The sequence below is a fragment of the Ranitomeya variabilis genome, chromosome 4 (genome assembly GCF_051348905.1).
Source record: "Ranitomeya variabilis isolate aRanVar5 chromosome 4, aRanVar5.hap1, whole genome shotgun sequence".
NCBI lineage: Eukaryota > Metazoa > Chordata > Amphibia > Anura > Dendrobatidae > Ranitomeya > Ranitomeya variabilis.
The window spans coordinates 236,126,049-236,146,439 of record NC_135235.1 but is presented as its reverse complement, the minus strand read 5'-3'; the positions used below and the strand labels follow the sequence as shown (position 1 = coordinate 236,146,439).

The window sequence follows — 20,391 nt, the reverse complement described above, 5'->3', positions numbered from 1 at the left end:
AAGACCTTGCCGTATCAGTTTTTGCATTACAGACCTAGAGGGACTTTTCGCTTCTTACCAGATTGATCAGCGTGTCGTACTGTAGTGCAGATCCGGAGCTCGCCGTCACTACGCTTGCACGCAAGAAAATCCCGTGCTCCTCCAGCAACTTCTTAATACCCCGGACATGGGAATCGAGCGTGTGAAGGTCACGGAGCTGGCGGTATTTTTCCTTTGAGCCACAGATGAACAGAAGAAGTTTCCGCACTTGGCGGCGGACAAATGGCGTCTGCTGAATCATCAGGTACTGAGCAAAAATTTTTAAAAAAAGAGCGTAAATCAAACATATGTAAGAGACTGAAGCACTGAATGTTTTTATCGGGGTGCTGCGCCTCGATATACAAACCTCAGACAGGAAGTAAAACCAAGAATGATCAAACACAGGCGGAGGGATGCGAGAATTGGTGTCGGCAATCTTTTTAATCTGGTAAGGTAGTCGGAGAACCATTTCGGTCAGCAGCTGAGTGTAGGCCTGGAAGACGTCTGCAGCGTGACCCTGAGGGAACAAGCCGGAGTCGCATCAAATGCCCCAGTAAAGTCTGCAGGCAGAAAGTAAAGTCAATCTCCTTACCTTCACATACTGGCGGAGGAAGAAGGGGCTCATATCAGGTGGAGACGAGGTGGTGTGAGGCTTCAGGAGCTGGCTGGTAGCCACCGGCTCCTCATCGCTCTGCTGGCTCTTCCAGTAGTCCAGGAGAGATTTCAGGACGTGGAGACAGTAATCCACGGCCCCCGAGCTGAGAAGAGCGGTCGCTGTTGCACTGGAAATCAGGGAGGACGACTGGGAAGGAAGAAGAAAAAAAAAAAAAGCAGTGAGGGATTAACACAAGTGATGACCATACCCCTCACCTGCTGGCGCCTCTTTATTAGTAAGCCCGATGCAATGTCATGAGTGTCACATCACAGCGATGACGCCCGACCAGGTCTGGAAATCAGAAGAGGAGCTGGGGGCAGGGATCAAGTCTCTACACTCCACATACCTCACAGATGGAGGATTTGGACCCAGACTTTGTCCTTGACATGAAGACGCTCAGCAGCCTCATGACCACCAGATGGACCTCGTTCAGGTGGGTGCGCTCGTTCTTCTTAGAGACATCCTGGACAGGATGAGAGGAACGTTACAAATACCAGTCCAGAATCACATCGTATCCATCCACCTGCGCATTCATCCGTTACCTTTTTATCTAACCCCAGTTCTGCAATGAGCTGGGCCAAGAGGTTATCCAAGGCTCCTTTATCCTTCTCGTCTTCTCCATCCAGGTCGGCAGTCAGCATCAGCACCACCTGGAGGAGAAAAGCCATGCTGATTGTTAAGATGCACCAAGACGAGCCACCAGAGAGGAGGCCACTAGATGGTCAGTGATTTGTACCTGCATGTAGGGGATGGCCCGGACTCCTCCAACATTACGGAGGCTTGGCATGGACTGAAGGAGGCGCTCCAGAAGCATTAAACGCACCATGTGGAGTCTAGTGGAGGAACACATGCATGCATTCAGCATAGGGCGTGTTTACAGAACGCCGGCTATTCGTGGTATTGCACTATAAAGCCGTACAGACCTGTTGCTGGTATGTGTGTCGCCCTCCGTCTCTCCTTCACCCTCAGAACCTTCACCTTCATGCTGTCCGGTTGCAGTGCTGATGGCTCCGGTGCTAGAACTTATACTGCCCGGTCCTGTGGGGTGACCCTCGACTGCCGTATCCCCGTAGGCACTGCTCCGACCAGATACTGGAAGAGAAGAGACACGTATGATTATTGGAAAGATCGTGATCTAACGACGACTGGGTGAAACGGACACGAAAACCACAGATTTCACCACGACAGTGGAAACCTGAATGACCTAAGAACTTCCCCAGGTAAATGCCAGGGATACAGGCGAACATTGCCTCCATCACTTCGGAGTGGGGGGCTGAACGGCATTACCCTTGTATCATGCCGCGCTATAACCTCCTCGTCAGTCCAACTCCTCATACTAAATGGGGACAGACGTACCACTATGCTCTCCAGCCACCGAATCCACGGCACTGCCACCACTCTCTGAGCCCACGCTCCCTCCGTGGTCTGCTGGGGAGGTGCGCAGTGTGGAACCATCGGTTGCGGCCGTGCTGCCTTCATCATCCGATGCTGGAGCTATAAGCATGAGGAGAGCTGTTACAGGTAAAAACACAGTCTCTAACTACCGAGCCAGCGAGACACCGACCCCCCACACCACAAGCGACAGGGCAACTCTATTAGGGCAAAGCAGTGCCATTACCCCAAGCGTCTGCTGGAATCTCTGGAAGCAGAGTTATTTTTTTTGCATGCAGAGTCATGTTTTGGTGCATTTTACATGCGGCGTCTTGTTTCGGTGCAGCTTGCATGCACTACCGTTACCTGATGCAGTGGTGTCTGACAAGGTCCCAGCATCCAGCGACGAGGAGCTCGGTGCTTGTCCAGATAATCCCAGACTCTGCAGACCCAGCGCGCTGCTGCTGCTTCCTGATGTGTCAGAGAGGACAGTCAGCGTGTGGTCGGTAGACCCGGGGTTATCCCGGCATGACAGATGGCAGTAATCGCTAACCTACCCTGCTGATCTTGCTGCAGACTCAGAGCGATGGCCAACTCCACCATGGTCTCATCATCCGCATCCGGTGGGATGTCCAGCATTGGGGGGAATCCTTCGGCTCCAGCCAGGAGAGCCTCTAAAGGTGATGGGTTGCCATTGTTGACGCTGTCGGCGCTCTCCAGGACCATGGACTCGGACTAATAAAATATAAGGCAGTGGTGTTTAGATTTTCCTATCAAACTACGCAAAGTGGTGAAAAGTAAATTTACAAGAGACGCTCAGTCAGTACACACAATTCTCACCACCATCTCAAAGTCTCCGTGGTCGACCTCGTTCTGCTCTTGGCTCTGCTGTCGGATGTGTTCTCCATTTGCCATCCCTGAAGTCTGAATTTTGTCTTCTGCTTCGTCATCATCGTCATCGTCCTTGTCCCCTGGGCCAGAAACACAGAGATGATCAAAAAAAACCTAATTCGCTCGCACCCAACTAAACAACATGGCTGCCTGCATGTGACACCACTATAACCACCACAATGAAAGGAGACCCTTCCTAGCCAAGGGTGATAGAAACCCAAGTGCTCACGGTTAAAGAGGTCCTTGTATGGCGGAGGCATCCTAATGACAGCCACACCTGAAGGAAACCAAGCTCTCCAACCTAGAGGGAATTGAAATGATGATGTACGGGTGTCCGGCGAGAAGCTCCAGTCTTTGTGGGTAAAAAGGAGGAGGTGGGTATCTCAGCCGGAATAACACGGATGCCATTTCAGAGGAAAAACTCGCTGCTGTGACACCGAGAGGGTTCAATCATCTAGTCACACATCACAAGAGGGAAACCTGGCTCAGGACTCGACGGCTCCTGTCGATATAAGGCCGCTCTTACCCATGGGCGTGTTGCTGCGCGGCGAGGACGGAAGAGTCACATGGCGGCGTTTATTCCGAGGACGGAGCACCCGAATTAGAGCCTGTTTGCAGGAGAAGCTTACAGATGGATCCTGGAAATAGAGCAAGAAAATGAGGACCTGATGCAGCCCCAGACACCCTGCACCTAGGAGAGGTCAGATCGGGGGCCAAACAGGAGAGACAGGGGGGCAGCAACACCGGAGAGAGAGAGAGACTGGGTGGAGGCGCATTTTTTTCTAAAGATAACACGTTCCTAACCCCCCCATTCATTAGTCCTCTGGAGCGGGCTCTCACCAGGCACAGCAACATCTGCATGTAGATTTTAGAGGCCAAGTTAATGCAGTCCAGTTCACATGTGCAGTATCCGTGTATGATGTCCACTAAGGCATTGACTGTAGCCTCCACATGGGTAAGACCTGCAGAAAACAGAACAGGATTGATATATGGACCCTTGTTGGAGACTAATGTCCCAAGGAGGGAGACCCGTGAGCCACACACCTGGCAGACACGCCGGGGCCAGGAAGGCATTCTTGGGTTTGGATGCATGTAGTTTCCAGAACTGGTTGACCAGTTGTGTAATGAAGGCGTACCCGTCTTCTCCTTCGCCGGTCTTCACGACATCTTTACTTTCATCAATATCTAAAAGAAAAAAAAAAGAGAAGATTTTTTTACGTATTTTCCAAAGTAAGTCAGTTTGTCTGTGACCTACAGGCATTGGCCGTGCACTCACCGGTCTCTGCAGAAAGTAACTTGGAATCGGTGTAGTGAACGAGGTTGTTTGGGCGCATGATGGCGATGGAGCGGGCGGTAATCACCAGTCTCTGGAACACTTCTGGGTCCAAGTCCTTTCCATCGTGCGTGCAGGAGTTCAGACACTGTACAGCATGGCTCAGCAGAGCCTGATCCTGCACAGGAGGGACCAGACCGTCATGACCCCAGTGCCGTGAGTGGAGCGCTGCAGGACTCCCCCCCCCCCCCCCCAATACAATCAGGTCCTTACCTTGTGGTTGTGGTACGCAGAGCGGCTCGTGTGCAGACTGGCCAGCAGACTCTTGGTCTGGAGCTGGACGCTGGATGGCGTAGGCATGGAGAGCAGGACGGTCGCCAACTCCAGAGCCGACACTTTGTTCTTCTCCTAAGCCAAATAATCAGAATAATTAGTGTGCGACTGATGGAAGGCAGATATAAGCCAAGAAAAAGCACCTACCTTCTCCGGCAGCGGTCCGAAGGCAAAACAGCTTTCCAAAGCTTCAAGGGAACTTCCCACCAACCTGTACAGAGAACAAGTCACAGCATGTCAGAGACTTCTCTAGAACAGCAGCTCTGCCATATATTAAGCTTCTACGCTTACAGCCTACAACAAGGACTAAGGCTTCATTGTGTTAAGGCTTATCAGGTAAAAAGGTCGGAAGTCACAAAGGTGAAGGGTTAATGCAAGAAAAGGTGCCTGGGTGCAAGCCAAGCCGCTCAAAGCCACAGGCCTGTGCCAACATCAGACTACGTTTTGTGGTGTCCCATGTCGTTCCGGTGGTTTCACAGGAGCTTTTACTTAATGATGGACCTTTTTGATCCTAAACTAGTCATGCCCAAAGCTCCGCGGCCATTATCCGCCATACACCATCATCAACAATGGCTGGCGGGACTCGCCGACAACCACCGAGTTACCCAGACACCGCCATGCACTCGGGGCCAAAAACTCAAACAAGCGTAGGAGGTAGTACACCAGCGGGGACGGTGCGCACACTCACTCGTGCAGAGTAAGGAAGACGTACTAACCGGTCCAAGATCGTTAAAGGTTCGGGGTCAGAACTTTTGAGGAGCAAAGAAAAAAAATAAATAAAAACAAAACAAAAAAAAACAAAAAAAACATGTGAAGCCGAGAGAGAAAATGGGGCCCAAACTCAGGAGGAACCCCAGAATGTGAACACATGATTAGCCGGTGCCGACCCTGCTCAGGGAAAACATCGGATGTGCCAGCCGAACCGCTGCTCACCTTTCAATGACTGTGCCATTACAGGAGGGCGGTGCAGCGGTCTCGCCATCTGTGGATCCATTGCTTTGATTCAGGTTTGGGGGGCAAACGCTGCTTACTGAGGCAGAGGGGAACTCCTCGGGGGGCTCATCCGGCCAGCCAAACTGTTCCTTTGTTTTTCCATATATTTTAATGGCGTCAATCATTGTGACCCCGGCTGGGTCCACGGAGGCCCCGACTAAAAGAAGCAAAACCAAGGAGATAAAGGCCACAATATTAGACTACGAGCAAATGAGGAAACAAGTCTTTCAACCAGTCCCTAAGGATTGCAGCGTCAAGCCCCCAATATTTAATAAGCACTACAAAGCAAATGTAAGAGGGGCTTCTCATCACACGTTAACTTTTGATTTTTTTTAAAGGGGTTTTAAGCCACTGCTTCCAGCTTTTTTATATGCTTTTCTTACCCTCCCAGGGTGCAGTCTCCGCCGCTGCTCCCGATGTCTTATCTACAGCACTGCTGCCAATCAGTGAGCTCACCGGCTGTGAATGGCTCCAGTTGGGCAGAGCTCACAGTTCGGCTGCAGCTCTGTAAATGTGATGACAATGGCTGACACAGGGACCCCCAAAAAGAACACATCTATTACAGGGGCAGAAAGCACCTACTGAATATGGCGAGTTTCTTATCAGCTTGTAACGCTTCCTCTCGGGTAAACGGAAAGTCGAACCATCGCGCTCGGCTGAGATTGAGCTGCATTGTGCGGCCAAACATCTCGATGTAGGAAGGTGCCCGCTCGATGGCCTGGGTGCCGATCTGAAGCCGTATCCCCGTCATCACCATGGTGCTGTTGTTGTTGGTGACTTCCACAGTAAATCCTCCGGGCTGTTAGAGGGGACAATCAATAAATAGCCGTGCGGCTGTAGACGTGACCCCGACGCAGTGTTTCGCTCTGCGTACCTTCGTGTTGGCCACGTACATCCCGGTAGAGTTCAGGCGATGCTTTATCTGCTGGGCGTTGTATAACTGGAGCAGGTCGTTCCCACCAAACTCCACGTCTGTGAGCTGCTGGTTGTGCTCAAAGAAATCGATGGGAAAGGTGACCTGACTCGACGCCCGTGCCACTTCAGAAAGAGAAATCACTGCATTACCCTTAAAGACCTGCCGCACCCGACACGCTGCCATCCGGAGGCGGCATTAATTGCTACTCACTGACGGCGGCCGGCTTGCGTTTCCGCACAGGTTTCATGATGCTGATGCTGCTGCTGGGCTGCAAGGATGGCTGGAGCCAGTATGACGTGTTCTCCACATTGGCCATGTAAATGCGCAAGCTGCCATCCTCACACAGAAGAATCATGGTCGTCCTCTGCTGGTCGTTGCTGGCCGTGTGCCGGATGGCTACCATGTCCTGAATCTACAAGGAGAACGCAGGTAAGACTCAACAGCACGGACGATACGTTGTGCACGGCGGCCGACCTGCTCCATACTTACCTTGGCTTTTGCTGGCAGCGTCTTTATCTCCTGGATGAGGAAACTGTCGGGTTTTACCATGACCACCAATGGGACCCCTGTGGTCTGCTGAACACAACACACTAGACCAGGGTGGTTCATGACTTCGGACCACTGGCAGAGAGCGGGGGAGGTCTTGCTTCCTCCATTGGAACTGTATAATGAAATGATGTGGAAAGAAAAAAATTAAAAGCTTTTGAGTTATCAGTAGCACCAAATTCTGCACAAATGACTGACAACGGGTCATGCACATATCTCTGACAACTGATGACAGAGGCTATGCACGGCCAAAGAATAAGGGGCAGAGAGTCATCTCACCTCTTTATATTGATGGGGAAGAGCAAGACTATCTCCAGCGAAGATCGGTTTATGGTGGCAGCAAAGGATTTCCCTTGGCAATAACTGAAGAAAAGCATCTGCAGAACGTGTGAATAATACACAGACACGCCGCCACCTGCGACCTGACCGTTACTGTCCTGTAACAGACAGAAAAGCAGAAGAGTCAAAAACGGAAGCTTTGTAAGAGACGCTTAGGATTGAATGCTGAACACCGCGATTCACAAACCTTCAGATCTTCGTGAGAAACTTCCAGAACGTTGGTGACATAAAACGGGCCGTGCACAGCACTACTGGACTCCTCCATCAGCTGAGTGTACACGTAGCCGGCAGAAGACATGATCACGATGATGTTCTTCCCTTCTTCATTGAACAGGAAGGTGACGTCTCGGATCTTGGAGCTCGGCAGCAAGAAGTAGAAGGTCGGGCTTAGAGCGTCGGACGACAGATCGTAGACCTGGAGGATAAATGGCCGCACCGTCACAACTTTCATTACTAGATCCTCAGCACGGACACATTTTATACGCTCTCTGAATGGTTTTACCAACCTTAACAAAGTCGGCAGTGACGATGGCCAGCTCGGTCTGGGAGCCGGGCAGCCAGACTGCTTTAATGATGAAGTTGCCGGTGGCAAGTTGGGGATGAAGGACCAAGTGATCAGAAACTGACCCTGAGCCGCTGAACGTCAGCACGTGACAGTCCTAGGAGGTCGGGAGAAACAAAACGATAGATCAGGACCAAAAGCTAGTGTGGAATTACTGTGAAAAAAATAATCAGCTTAAGAAAACGGACCTTCAGCCCGCACACAGCCAGGTAATCCTCTTTGCATGGGTTGCCAGTGAGGCTGAGGACGGTGAACGGGACCGGAGCAGAGGCCAGACGCGTCAGGGTGAGCTTCCTCTTGCTGGAATCGGCCTGTTTCAGCAGCGCTGAAAGCTGCAATACTGTAATCTGAGGAAAGAATCAGTAATAAGTCTATGAAAGTCTCTGAAGAAGGAGGAACCAATCACAAGGCAATGAACGGCTTCACATTTATAGCAAATACGCACAATAACCACACATGAGAGTCACTCTCCCCAGCCTCAGAGACAGGAGGAGGCCACAAAATCAACGATGGCTTCTTATAAGTGACTGCCAGAATGTGTCAGTTACATAACATCACGCTCACCTTTCCCTTCTCGTGACTGACGGCTAGGTGTTGCCTCCTGCCGTGGGGAGAGGACAGGACGCACATGGCGACTCTGCGCAATACATGAGCGCTGATCAGCTGTCGGATGGTCTGGCCCTGATCGCCACTGTAATTCATCCTCACGTTCTCGAACGCTCCTTCCTGTGAGCCCAAAGTCGGGACCTGAAAGTCACAAATATTACATGTCTGTCCACCTCTCTATGGGGCGCTGGTCATCCAATTCTGTGTTCCTCACCATCAGCTGATCCGTCATTTCCACGCTTTTCTCCAGAGTGTGCAGCTGGTCCAGAGCTTGCTGAGCACGACTACTACTCCCAACCGCAGAAGCCTGTTGGAAGTTACTCCGTACGGGGCTCATCAGGAAGTTCAACATATCCAAAATCAACGGTGCAAAAGAAACATTGGTCTGCAAGAAAATTTCATGGAAGACCAAGACGTGAATATGAATGAGGGATCTGAACAGCACCATCGCACCAGACAGCAACCGTCACGCCATGCGGCACACACCTGGCACAGCAGCTCCTCGCGGCAGCCCTCGATGTTACGGCACAAGCTGCTCCTCTTCGGCTTCTCGTCGTCTCCTTTGCCGTCACTGATGGTCACTTTTCCCTTGTCTGTGAGGGCAGAGCCGGGGTGTCGGATGGCGCTTTCTGGAAGACGAGGTTCGCTCTGGAAGGCAGATTCTTTCATAGTGGATCCCATACCGCTGCTCGGGGTTCTTTTAACTAAAGCCTAAGGGAAGAAGTAGTGCTTAGTTTTATGTGAACTGCACCTTGATCGAGCGGTGGATGGTAGAGACGACGACCCACCATGCAGCTGCCATCTTCCTTGGCTCCACAGTCACAGAAAAACGAACCGTACTTTGCGTAAGAAATTTCGTGGTCTTTGTGGCAGACCTTGGCGCAGACTGTGCACACCCCGACCCCATCCACCATCTTACAGGTGTGACAGTGATACCTGTGAAGTGTGTAATGTGCATTAATACAGTGGCTGACGACAGACGTAATGTGCGTGCGTCTCACGGTCACCGTACATTTCACGGATAAAAGCGCGTCGGTACCGTCAGACTCACCAGTGCTGATTCATGAATTCTTTCTGGGTGATTGTGAATGTACAGAGCTTGTTACAGAGCGAATCTTCATCCTAGAATGAAGATATACATCCATGTGTCAGAGGCACCGCACAGAACCATGGACCTCACTACAGGGCTTCTCCCATCAATAGGCGCATATTTCTGGGTGCAGCTATAAAGTGGACACCGTAAAATATGGCACACTCGCCTCTGCTCCACCGCTGCCACGCCGATTGTCTCTGCAGAGATGGGAGGGGTGACAACAGACCACTGACCAGACTGCTGATTAGAATCATCACTATGAACCCTGCAGCGGTCACGTCACTGGCGTTATTGTACGCACCTCGGCAGCACTGGAGCGGAGTGCAGGACTGTGCTGCAGAGTCTTATTGTTTGAACCCCATGGCTTCCTCCAGGAACATTTTGAACCATTTTTATTTTTACAGCAATTATTTAAGTTTCTTGATGTATAAAATATTGGACTAAGTTGCAAAAATAACACAGCTCCATTCATTCTCTAAGGGCTGCCAGAAAGGGCCAATAAAGAATGGTCGGGACGTGTACGGCCACTTCATTTTAAGGGGATAATGTCCCCTCTTCTATGGATCAGTCAGATCTCCAGCCATCACCTATTCACCGGGGTCTTACCGAGTCTTCGGCCTGGGAATCGTCCTCTTCCACAGCCAGCTCTTCCACCCAGTCCGAGTCCACCTCTATGGCTCGCTCTTCTCCGTCCATGGGAAGGTGGCAGTGACCTTGCCCTACGCCGAGACTCAATGCGTTGGTGACATCCGCCAGGTACGACACTATATGGCACGTGCACTCCAGGATAGTCACATGCTTAGGAACCAGAAAGGATGAAGAGTAACGGTGCATTCTGCATAATAAAGACACTAACGGTGCACGTCGACAGACGCCGCAGTGGCGCTCACCTTCCCTTGCATCACATTGTTGTTCAGCTTTTCAACAACATTTTTCTGGGATAGATATTTCTTACTGGAAGAGACGGACGGTTCATTACTTGCTCGGCATTTGTGGCAGTCTTACAGAACATAGAATTTTACTCACCATCTTGCCAGCCAGTCCATTGCCGCGCGGTGCAGCTGGAGATGACCAGCGCCCTGTCCGGAGCTGGCCAGAGTGGCCATCACCACCATGAGTTCAGGAAACCCAGAGCCGTCCCCGTTAGCCAAGAGATCAGTAGCCATTGGGATGAGGGTGCTGAGCAGCACGGTGCACACACCTTCCCCAACTTGGCTGCAAGACACAAGAAAAACTCAATGATCGGAAAAAACACCGGTCGGACGCTGCGAGGAATGAGGGACGCACCTGTTCTCCCGGACAATGTACGCCGTGAGCAGCTGCAGCAGCTGACGGTTTTCCTGGACTATCTCTGTCTGGTCCGAGTCCTTAGGAGGCGGCGTTGTCATACGGACAAGCCAAGATTGCAGCTGCGATGGCTCCACGCAGGCGAGTTGTGCCAAGGTGCCGCAGAGGCGCAGCAGACTGGGGCTGGGATTCTTCTCGGCTGTGAAGTGAAAGCAATAAATTAGCGACAAGCTGATCAGGATCGACAAATGTTTGCTCGTCTACTAGGTCTCACACTTCTTGATCCATGGAGCAGGCAGGGTGTAATAATTCTGGGGGATAAAGTCGTACTGATGAAAATTAAAGCTTTTACAGTTGTTTTGCGTATATTGATCCATGGTCCTGAGACCAATTTAAATGTCCCAGACTGCATGTATAGGGCTACAAAAGGGCGTCTTATGACCTGCACAGCACCGGTGGATTGCAGACACTGCCGTAACTTTTTTTTTTTCAAAACTGTATGGAGAGCTACTGACCGTAAACTCCTGCCCAGAGATCACCTGCAATACTATGGCTTACAAAAATAGTCCGATGGAGGACGTACATCCCCGTGTCTACCCAATGGCATAGATCAGGGCAGGTTTGAAGGTGCACACCAATAAATCCTTTTGGAGAAGCCCTGAAAGGCTCTTTGACGTGCCCGGAGGCTTATAGATCCCGCAGTAATGTCTACCCCACACTAGCCATCACCAGAGATGAATAATATTTGCCTATACCCCCCCGGCCATCACCATAGACCATCGATATTTGCCTCTGCCGACCCCTGCCATCACCAGAAATGAATAATATTTGCCTCTCCCCACCCATCGCCGGAGACCATCAATATTTGCCTCCCACCAACCCGGCCACCACCGGAGACCATCAATATTTCCCTTTCCCCGCTCCAGCCATCACCGGAGACCACCAATATCTGCATCTGCCCACCCCTTACCAGAGAGGACATTACTTACTGAGCTGGAATAGTTTTGTGAACAACTTCAGGACTCTGTTGCAGAACTTGGCAGAGAGCGCCTCGTTTGCAGTCGCCATCATTATCTGCACCAGCTCTCCTCTGTAAGAGAAGCACAGTCAGCTGTATACACCCCCGGCTCCACTCTCCGTATACATCGGCGATATCTCGGCACTTACTTCTCAGTAAAGAACTCCTCCATGGCTTTCCGAGCCAGGCTACTCTCCAGCTGTTTCTCCAGGAACTGCAGACACTCCTCAAGGATGGACTCGTCCAGGCCACTAGGGAAGACGGCATGTTGAATGAAGACCAGGCTTATTACAAGACCTCGTTCTCTTATAAGGACACTTACCTGGTGGGATCGGAGTGGTGAGCGAGGATGTTGTAACAACCGGTGATTAGCTTCTCATACATCCGGGACAAGAACTCGTCAGACTCGGCCGGTCCGAGCACTCGTTCCAGCGACGTGCTGCACAGCTCGGCCACGCTCTCCGTGCTGCTCTCCAGCAGAAGAGGAAGCAGCGACTGGATTAGCTGCTGAGAATTCAGATCTTCCGGGCACCATCTAAATGGTAACGATCCAGGGTAAAAATGCAGCAACGGGATGAAACAAATGCACCTTGAGAACTGTAGAAGAACTTACACGATGAGGTCGCCCGTCAGCCGGACCAGAGACAGGAGAACGTGCTTCAGAGAAGCGGCCAGTGACAGGCTGGGGCTGCACAAGGTGCCCAGGTGGGCGGCCTGCACGGCCCCGATGTAGCTTTCTGAAGGAATGGTATCATTGGCGAAGGCATTGCGCTACAACATAAGCCAGGACAGGGTTAACGCATCACACCGCAAAACGTGCACCAATCACACACACAGTATACAAGTCACTTACCCAGGAACCGATACTGGGGAACTCATTGGTGTGAATGTTGTTCCATGACTCACATAGGGTCTGCACAGAAGTAGGGAGGTTCTGGATCAAGACGGGGCCTGGGGAGAGATTAATCAGTAAATTAAGTGTCTAAAGGGATAGTCCCATCTTCATAAACGGACGGTGCTGGTAAATACAAGCAACTGTGCAATTTACTGCTCATCACAATGCTCAGCCTTTCTTTACAAACTGACATTTGTTTGCAGCTCATGGAGACCAACCACTGCTGCAAGAAGATAGACCACGTGCAAGAACGGTGGTCGAACTCCATGGCAACAAATGTGTTAATATCGCAAGAATGGCTGCAGATTTTAAGAAATGGGAAAATGCTAAATTGTATTCATCTATGGAGGGGTTAACCGTTTAAGCTTTTTTTAGAAAGCTACTTACCAAGGGTGTTGGCTTTGCATCGAGAAGACCCAATTGCAAGTACGGCTGCATAACCCTGCAGCTTCTTCTCCTCTATCCCCTCCTCTGGAAGGCTCCGCAGCAAGTAACAGCGGGTGAGAGAGGCGTACATGTCTAGGAGCTGTAAGGCAGCTGGCAGGAGGTTCTTCGCCACTTGCGAGGACTTGTGAGGGTCGGTTTCAGCTGATAATTTAGAGAAATGTTCATCCAGAGACACTTGCACCTTGCAGATCATCGCATCCAGCGTGTAGATACACTGCAGGTTAGGCCCTTTACGGAGCTGTTCGAACGTGTATCCATTAGAGCTGCAATATGTCGAGATCTAGGATATAAAAAAAAAAATAAAAAAATGGAAAAGCCAATAATTTGGCACCAATATCAAGGCACAAAGCAGTAAATGAAAAGACGCAGCAATTGAGCGCACCTGCCGGGTGATATACTCTTCGGCGACTTCTACGTCATATTTAATCAAGTTGCACTTGGCTGAAGTTTGCTCGGTCATTGACGCGGCTTGTTCTGGTTTCAATCCTTGCGTCACCAGGTGATCCTAAACACAAGACGATGATCCTATAAACGTCCATCCTCATGTCTACTTCCAATAATTAAGATTTGCAGGGCATCTTTGCTCAGTACCTTTATCCAGAGCTGATATGATGGCACTCGGAGTCGAGACGCCCAGCGCAAGGTGTGAAGAATCTCACATTCACTCGGTCCAGAGACGCTCTGCGACAGCTGCTTCATGTAGTGCACGGAGGGTGGTAAAATTCCCAGGATCTTCCACAGGATCAGGAAATGATACTGCAGGGCACAAGCCTCCTGATGAGGACACAAACACGTCACGAGACAGAAAATGACGAGCGTGCTGCTCTGCGCCCCCCACGGCAGACGACGCGCTCACCAGGGCGCTGATGCTTTTGTTCTCATTCCTCCGGACGGTGTCAAGCTGGGATCCAGCGGCCAGTAAAGAAATCAGGGAGGTATACAAGTCGTCATATTTCAGCACTCGAGAGAAGAGGACTTCACACACCTGCAGAAAGATAAAAAAATGGGTCACACTAGGTAGATCACAGGCGCTTCCGTTGACACCGGAGATCAGCGCCTACCTCAGCATCCAGACGGTGCAGGTCGTCCTCGGAGGCTTCCTGGGTGAGGATGCTGTAGAATCGGGGCTGAGGAGCGGCATCTGTGACCCAACATTACATGTCAAAAAGCATGTCCTCCGAATTATGAGGCTACCCCTATCGTTACCACCAGGATGGGCGATTTAGTATTAAGGACACAGGTACAGGACAGTAGTCAGCACTCTGTGTCTGTACTGCTACATTCTTAGGCAGTTAACTGGTTCATGCAGCTTTACATGAACACCTGAGCCTTACACTATGGCTGGTCCAAATAACTAAAGCAATTGTTACCATCCACCTCTCGTGTCTCCTCTTTTCCTCAGTTTGTAAGCTTGCGAGCAGGGCCCTCATTCCTCCTGGTATCTGTTTTGAACTGTGATTTCTGTTATGCTGTAATGTCTATTGTCTGTACAAGTCCCCTCTATAAGTTGTAAAGCGCTGCGGAATATGTTGGCGCTATATAAATAAAATTATTATTATTACCCATAGTCTCACCTGTTGCGCAGTGTTTTGTCCAATTTTCTTCCACTTCTTTAAATCCGTAATACAAAGCAGAAGAGCGGCCGGACCCCTCATTTGACGCCCCAGAACCAAGCGGAGGGGTTAGCAGATTGTACTGCACCTACGGCACAGAAAGAAACATTGCAAAACAATCCACATAAAGAGCAAAAGCAAAGAACCCACGACACACACCAGCCATAAGAAATCATCCCAAACCTCACCTGCTCAAAGAGGTAGAGCGGCGGCTTGGAGTACTGGTGTAAGAGATAGTCAAATACTAGAAGCAATCTCGCAAGGAGGAGGGGAACCGCCGGCAACTGGGAATCCAGGTTACTGGCCAAGTCCTGCAGCGTCTGTATACAGAGCAACAGGATACCCTGCCGTCCCCCGTCTGATAAATTGTGAAAGATGAGAAGCAGCAGCTGGAGATGATCCACGTTGACATCTTCTATGTCGCCCGGGACCACTCCCTGGAGGGCGCTTTGCTTCAGGGTCCCAACAAACCTGAAATAAAAAAAGATTAATTAAGATGGCGAGCATATTCGTGTCTGGCCCGACCGCCAGTCTCCCGAGACATATAAGAGCCGGGGTCCAGTAGTGACCAGCCCCTCTAACACTACAGAAGCAAGTCTGGTATAGTTTATGGACCTGAGCTTATAAACTGAAGCATATCCTGAGCTCACCTCTCCCACACACGGAGGCATTCAGGTACGTCTGGTTCTCCCTGCACGCTCGCCTTGTGCTGCCACAGCAGCAGGAGACGCGACAGGACAGACAGACTCTGGGGATGGATGTACAGGGGCCAAGGGCCCTCACTGAGCGGAGCAATGCCAAGGTGCTGGAGAAGAGCGCTCTGACAATAAAAGGGTTAAAAGAAAAAGGAGGAAAAAAAATTAAATTACAAAAATATAACAAACTCAAAGAAATTTAGACTAACCGGACCAATATTTAACCCCTTCACCCCCAAGGGTGGTTTGCACGTTAATGACCGGGCCAATTTTTACAATTCTGACCACTGTCCCTTTATGAGGTTATAACTCTGGAACGCTTCAACGGATCCTGGCGATTCTGACACTGTTTTCTCGTGACATATTGTACTTCATGATAGTGGTAACATTTCTTCGATATAACTTGCGTTTGTGAAAAAAACGGAAATTTGGCGAAAATTTTGAAAATTTCGCAATTTTCCAACTTTGAATTTTTATGCCCTTAAATCACAGAGATATGTCACACAAAATACTTAATAAGTAACATTTCCCACATGTCTACTTTACATCAGCACAATTTAGGAACCAAAATTTTTTTTTGTTAGGGAGTTATAAGGGTTAAAAGTTGACCAGCAATTTCTCATTTTTACAACACCATTTTTTTTTAGGGACCACATCTCATTTGAAGTCATTTTGAGGGGTCTATATGACAGAAAATACCCAAGTGTGACACCATTCTAAAAACTGCACCCCTCAAGGTGCTCAAAACCACATTCAAGAAGTTTAACCCTTCAGGTGTTTCACAGGAATTTTTGGAATGTTTAAATAAAAATGAACTTTTTTGTGTAAAAAAAAAAAAAAAAAATTTTTTTATTTCAGCTCCAATTTGTTTTATTTTACCAAGGGTAACAGGAGAAAATGGACCCCAAAAGTTGTTGTACAATTTGTGCTGAGTACGCTGATACCCCATATGTGGGGGTAAACCACTGTTTGGGCGCATGGCAGAGCTCGGAAGGGAAGGAGCGCCATTTGACTTTTCAATGCAAAATTGACTGGAATTGAGATGGGACGCCATGTTGCGTTTGGAGAGCCCCTGATGTGCCTAAACATTGAAACCCCCCACAAGTGACACCATTTTGGAAAGTAGACCCCCTAAGGAACTCATCTAGATGTGTGGTGAGCACTTTGACCCACCAAGTGCTTCACAGAAGTTTATAATGCAGGGACGTAAAAATAAAAAATCATATTTTTTCACAAAAATTATCTTTTTGCCCTTAATTTTTTTATTTTACCAAGGGTAAGACAAGAAATTAGACCACAAAAGTTGTTGTGTAATTTGTCCTGAGTACGCCGATACCCCATATGTGGGGGTAAACGACTGTTTGGGCGCATGGCAGAGCTCGGAAGGGAAGGAGCGCCATTTGACTTTTCAATGCAAAATTGACTGGAATTAAGATGGGACACCATGTCGCTTTTGGAGAGCCCCTGATGTGCCTAAACATTAAACCCCCCCACAAGTGACACCATTTTGGAAAGTAGACCCCCTAAGGAACTTATCTAGATGTATTTTGAGAGCTTTGATCCCCCAAGTGTTTCACTACAGTTTATAACGCAGAGCCGTGAAAATAATTTTTTTTTTTTTTTCGCAAAAATGATTTTTTAGCCCCCAGTTTTGTATTTTCACAAGGGTAACAGGATAAATTGGACCCCAAAAGTTGTTGTCCAATTTGTCCTGAGTACGCTGATACCCCATATGTGGGGGGGAACCACTGTTTGGGCGCATGGCAGAGCTCGGAAGGGAAGGAGCACCATTTGGAATGCAGACTTAGATGGATTGGTTTGCAGGCGTCACGTTGCATTTGCAGAGCCCCTGATGTACCCAAACAGTAGAAATCCCCCACAAGTGACCCCATATTGGAAACTAGACCCCCCAAGGAACTTATCTAGATGTATTGTGAGAACTTTGAACCCCCAAGTGTTTCACTACAGTTTACAACGCAGAGCCGAGAAAATAAAAAATCCTTTTTTTTCCCACAAAAATGATTTTTAGCTCCCCAAATTTATATTTTCCCAAGGGTAACAAGAGAACTTGGACGCCAAAAGTTGTTGTCCAATTTGTCCCGAGTACGCTGATGCCCCATATGTTGGAGTAAACCCCTGTTTGGGCGCACAGGAAAGCTCGGAAGGGAAGGAGCACTGCTTTACTTTTTCAATGCAGAATTGGCTGGAATTGAGATCGGACGCCATGTCGCGTTTGGAGAGCCCCTGATGTGTCTAAACAGTGGAAACTCCCCAATTCTAACTGAAACCCTAATCCAAACACACCCCTAGCCCTAATCCCAATGGTAACCCTAACCACACCCCTAACCCTGACACAACCCTAACTCTAATCCCAACCCTAATCCCAACTGTAAATGTAATCCAAACCCTAACCCCAACCCTAACCCTAACTTTAGCTCCAACCCTAGCCCCAACACTAACCCTAGCCCTAACCCTAGCCCTAACCCTAGCCCTAACCCTAGCGGGAAAATGGAAATAAATACATTTTTTTAATTTTATTATTTTGCCCTAACTAAGGGGGTGATGAAGGGGGGGTTTGACTTACCTTTATAGCCGGTTTTTTATAGCAGATTTTCATGATTGGCAGCCGTCACACACTAAAAGACGCTTTTTATAGCAAAAAAGTTTTTGCGTCTCCACATTTTGAGACCTATAATTTTTCCATATTTTGGCCCACAGAGTCATGTGAGGTCTTGTTTTTTGCGGGACGAGTTGACGTTTTTATTGGTAACATTTTCGGACACGTGACAGTTTTTGATCGCTTTTTATTCCGATTTTTGTGAGGCAGAATGACAAAAAAAAACAGCTATTCATGAATTTCTTTTGGGGGAGGCGTTTATACCGTTCCACGTTTGGTAAAATTGATAAAGCAGTTTTATTCTTCGGGTCAGTACGATTACAGCGATACCTCATTTATATCATTTTTTTATGTTTTGGCGCTTTTATACGATAAAAACTATTTTATAGAATAAATAATTATTTTGGCATCGCTTTATTCTGAGGACTATAACTTTTTTAATTTTTTCTTTGATGATGCTGTATGGCGGCTCATTATTTGCGGGACAAGATGACGTTTTCAGCGGTACCATGGTTATTTATATCCGTCTTTTTGATCGCGTGCTATTCCACTTTTTGTTCTGCGGTATGATAATAAAGCGTTGTTTTTTGCCTCGTGTTTTTTTTTTCCCTACGGTGTTCACTGAAGGGGTTAACTAGCGATAGTTTTATAGGTGGGGTCGTTGCGGATGCGGCGATACTAAATATGTGTACTTTTATTGTTTTTTTTTCTTTTATTTAGATAAAGAAATGTATTTATGGGAATAATATATTTTTTTCCTTTATTCAGGATTTTTTTTTTATTTTGTTTTACACATGTGGAAATTTTCTTTTTTACTTTGTCCCAGGGGGGGACATCACAGATCGCTGATCTGACAGTTTGCACAGCACTCTGTCAGATCACCGATCTGACTTACAGCACTGCAGGCTTACCAGCGCCTGCTCTGAGCAGGCACTCGGTAAGCCACCTCCCTCCCTGCAGGACCCAGATGCCGCGGCCATCTTGGATCCGGGACATGCAGCGAGGAGGTGGTAAGAGACCCTCGCAGCAACGCGATCACATCGCGTTGCTCCGGGGGGCTCAGGGAAGCACGCAGGGAGCCCCCTCCCTGCGCGATGCTTCCCTGTACCGCCGGAACACTGCGATCATGTTTGATCGCGGTGTGCCGGGGGTTAATATGCCGGGGGCAGTCCGTGACCGCTCCTGGCACATAGTGCCGGATGCCAGCTGCGATAGTCAGCTGACACCCGGCCGCGATCGGCTGCGCTCCCCCCGTGAGCGCCGCCGATCGCGCTGGACGTACTATCCCGTCGGTGGTCATACGGGCCCACCCCACCTCGACGGGATAGTACGTCCAATGTCAGAAAGGGGTTAAAGGGAACCTGTCAGGTCCCCCAGGCCCTCCAACCCAGCAGCATTCACTAAAGAGTAAATTCCCTGCATAACTTCTTTGTTTAAAAGAAAAAAAAAACTTATATTGTCCCTGTTTTCTACACCAATTACGGCTTTGACTAGTTAATGGGGCGTTAGTTGCCCCAGACTAGTCAGCCTTCTTTCCATGTTATCACACTCCTGTGGGCGTGCTAATTTGCATGAGCAGCGGTCGTTCTCACCAGATCCTGCAGATCTCACCTACATTTGGGCATCATCACTGCAGCCAGGAATACGCCTCACGGCTTCAGAGGCACTGGCCATGACCAGAAGCCATCTTCTGAACATCCGGTCATGCGCAGTTGTCTTCTGAAGCTGGGAAGCGTACACCCAGCGGCAGAAGTGCAGGGACGCTGCCCAAATGTGCGGCGTGCGAGATTTGCAGGGGCTAGTGATGACAACCGCAAATGTTATCACACCCACAGGGGTGTGATAACATCAAAAGAGGGCTGACTAGTCTGGGGCAACTATCACCCCATTGACTAGTCAAAGCCCTAACTAGCATACGAAAAGGGGACAATATAAACAATTTTTACACAAAAATGTTATACAGAGCTGGTTAGGCAGGGAATTTAGAAATAAGTGAGAGTTGCTGGTTGGAGGGCATGGGGGACCTGACAGGTTCCCTTTAAAAAAATTAAAAAAAGTGCAACTACCTGCAGTGTTGGAGACTGGAGGTCAGACGTCACCAGGCAATGATTAAACTGGTACAAAGCCACAGCAAAATCCTCATCAGATGAGCCTAGAAAATGGGGGGGGGGGGGGGGGAAGAAAAAAAAAAAAAAAAAAGAGTGAGGAACTAATTCTTCCCAG

The 20,391-nt window shown here is 49.1% G+C and overlaps 1 protein-coding gene across 13 annotated transcripts in view; it reads right to left on the bottom strand.

The window, feature by feature from the left end:
• Nucleotides 1-20,391, bottom strand: part of UBR4 (ubiquitin protein ligase E3 component n-recognin 4) — a 56,829-nt gene that overhangs the window by 19,819 nt on the left and 16,619 nt on the right. For 2 of the 13 annotated variants that reach the window (XM_077260322.1, XM_077260323.1), the window contains exons 17-67: nt 20,235-20,320; nt 15,507-15,676; nt 15,045-15,327; nt 14,818-14,944; nt 14,305-14,384; nt 14,100-14,228; nt 13,835-14,017; nt 13,626-13,748; nt 13,184-13,523; nt 12,755-12,852; nt 12,515-12,672; nt 12,224-12,436; nt 12,051-12,152; nt 11,873-11,973; nt 10,884-11,082; nt 10,623-10,811; nt 10,487-10,550; nt 10,203-10,394; nt 9,555-9,625; nt 9,292-9,439; nt 8,990-9,214; nt 8,718-8,888; nt 8,462-8,644; nt 8,086-8,244; nt 7,842-7,994; nt 7,523-7,750; nt 7,276-7,433; nt 6,940-7,111; nt 6,661-6,862; nt 6,409-6,590; nt 6,117-6,333; nt 5,475-5,691; nt 5,258-5,290; nt 4,689-4,752; nt 4,482-4,616; nt 4,212-4,386; nt 3,980-4,120; nt 3,776-3,897; nt 3,462-3,573; nt 3,165-3,236; nt 2,876-3,015; nt 2,602-2,779; nt 2,411-2,515; nt 2,030-2,185; nt 1,597-1,765; nt 1,410-1,506; nt 1,216-1,323; nt 1,020-1,136; nt 611-820; nt 386-535; nt 59-286 (exon numbers count right to left, since the gene is read on the bottom strand). In XM_077260322.1, the coding sequence (XP_077116437.1) occupies nt 59-286; nt 386-535; nt 611-820; nt 1,020-1,136; nt 1,216-1,323; nt 1,410-1,506; nt 1,597-1,765; nt 2,030-2,185; nt 2,411-2,515; nt 2,602-2,779; nt 2,876-3,015; nt 3,165-3,236; nt 3,462-3,573; nt 3,776-3,897; nt 3,980-4,120; nt 4,212-4,386; nt 4,482-4,616; nt 4,689-4,752; nt 5,258-5,290; nt 5,475-5,691; nt 6,117-6,333; nt 6,409-6,590; nt 6,661-6,862; nt 6,940-7,111; nt 7,276-7,433; nt 7,523-7,750; nt 7,842-7,994; nt 8,086-8,244; nt 8,462-8,644; nt 8,718-8,888; nt 8,990-9,214; nt 9,292-9,439; nt 9,555-9,625; nt 10,203-10,394; nt 10,487-10,550; nt 10,623-10,811; nt 10,884-11,082; nt 11,873-11,973; nt 12,051-12,152; nt 12,224-12,436; nt 12,515-12,672; nt 12,755-12,852; nt 13,184-13,523; nt 13,626-13,748; nt 13,835-14,017; nt 14,100-14,228; nt 14,305-14,384; nt 14,818-14,944; nt 15,045-15,327; nt 15,507-15,676; nt 20,235-20,320 (7,835 nt within the window). The remainder of the gene's footprint in view (nt 1-58; nt 287-385; nt 536-610; nt 821-1,019; nt 1,137-1,215; nt 1,324-1,409; nt 1,507-1,596; nt 1,766-2,029; nt 2,186-2,410; nt 2,516-2,601; nt 2,780-2,875; nt 3,016-3,164; nt 3,237-3,461; nt 3,574-3,775; nt 3,898-3,979; nt 4,121-4,211; nt 4,387-4,481; nt 4,617-4,688; nt 4,753-5,257; nt 5,291-5,474; nt 5,692-6,116; nt 6,334-6,408; nt 6,591-6,660; nt 6,863-6,939; nt 7,112-7,275; nt 7,434-7,522; nt 7,751-7,841; nt 7,995-8,085; nt 8,245-8,461; nt 8,645-8,717; nt 8,889-8,989; nt 9,215-9,291; nt 9,440-9,554; nt 9,626-10,202; nt 10,395-10,486; nt 10,551-10,622; nt 10,812-10,883; nt 11,083-11,872; nt 11,974-12,050; nt 12,153-12,223; nt 12,437-12,514; nt 12,673-12,754; nt 12,853-13,183; nt 13,524-13,625; nt 13,749-13,834; nt 14,018-14,099; nt 14,229-14,304; nt 14,385-14,817; nt 14,945-15,044; nt 15,328-15,506; nt 15,677-20,234; nt 20,321-20,391) is intronic. The other 11 variants (XM_077260325.1, XM_077260327.1, XM_077260328.1 and 8 more) reach the window with 10 other exon arrangements.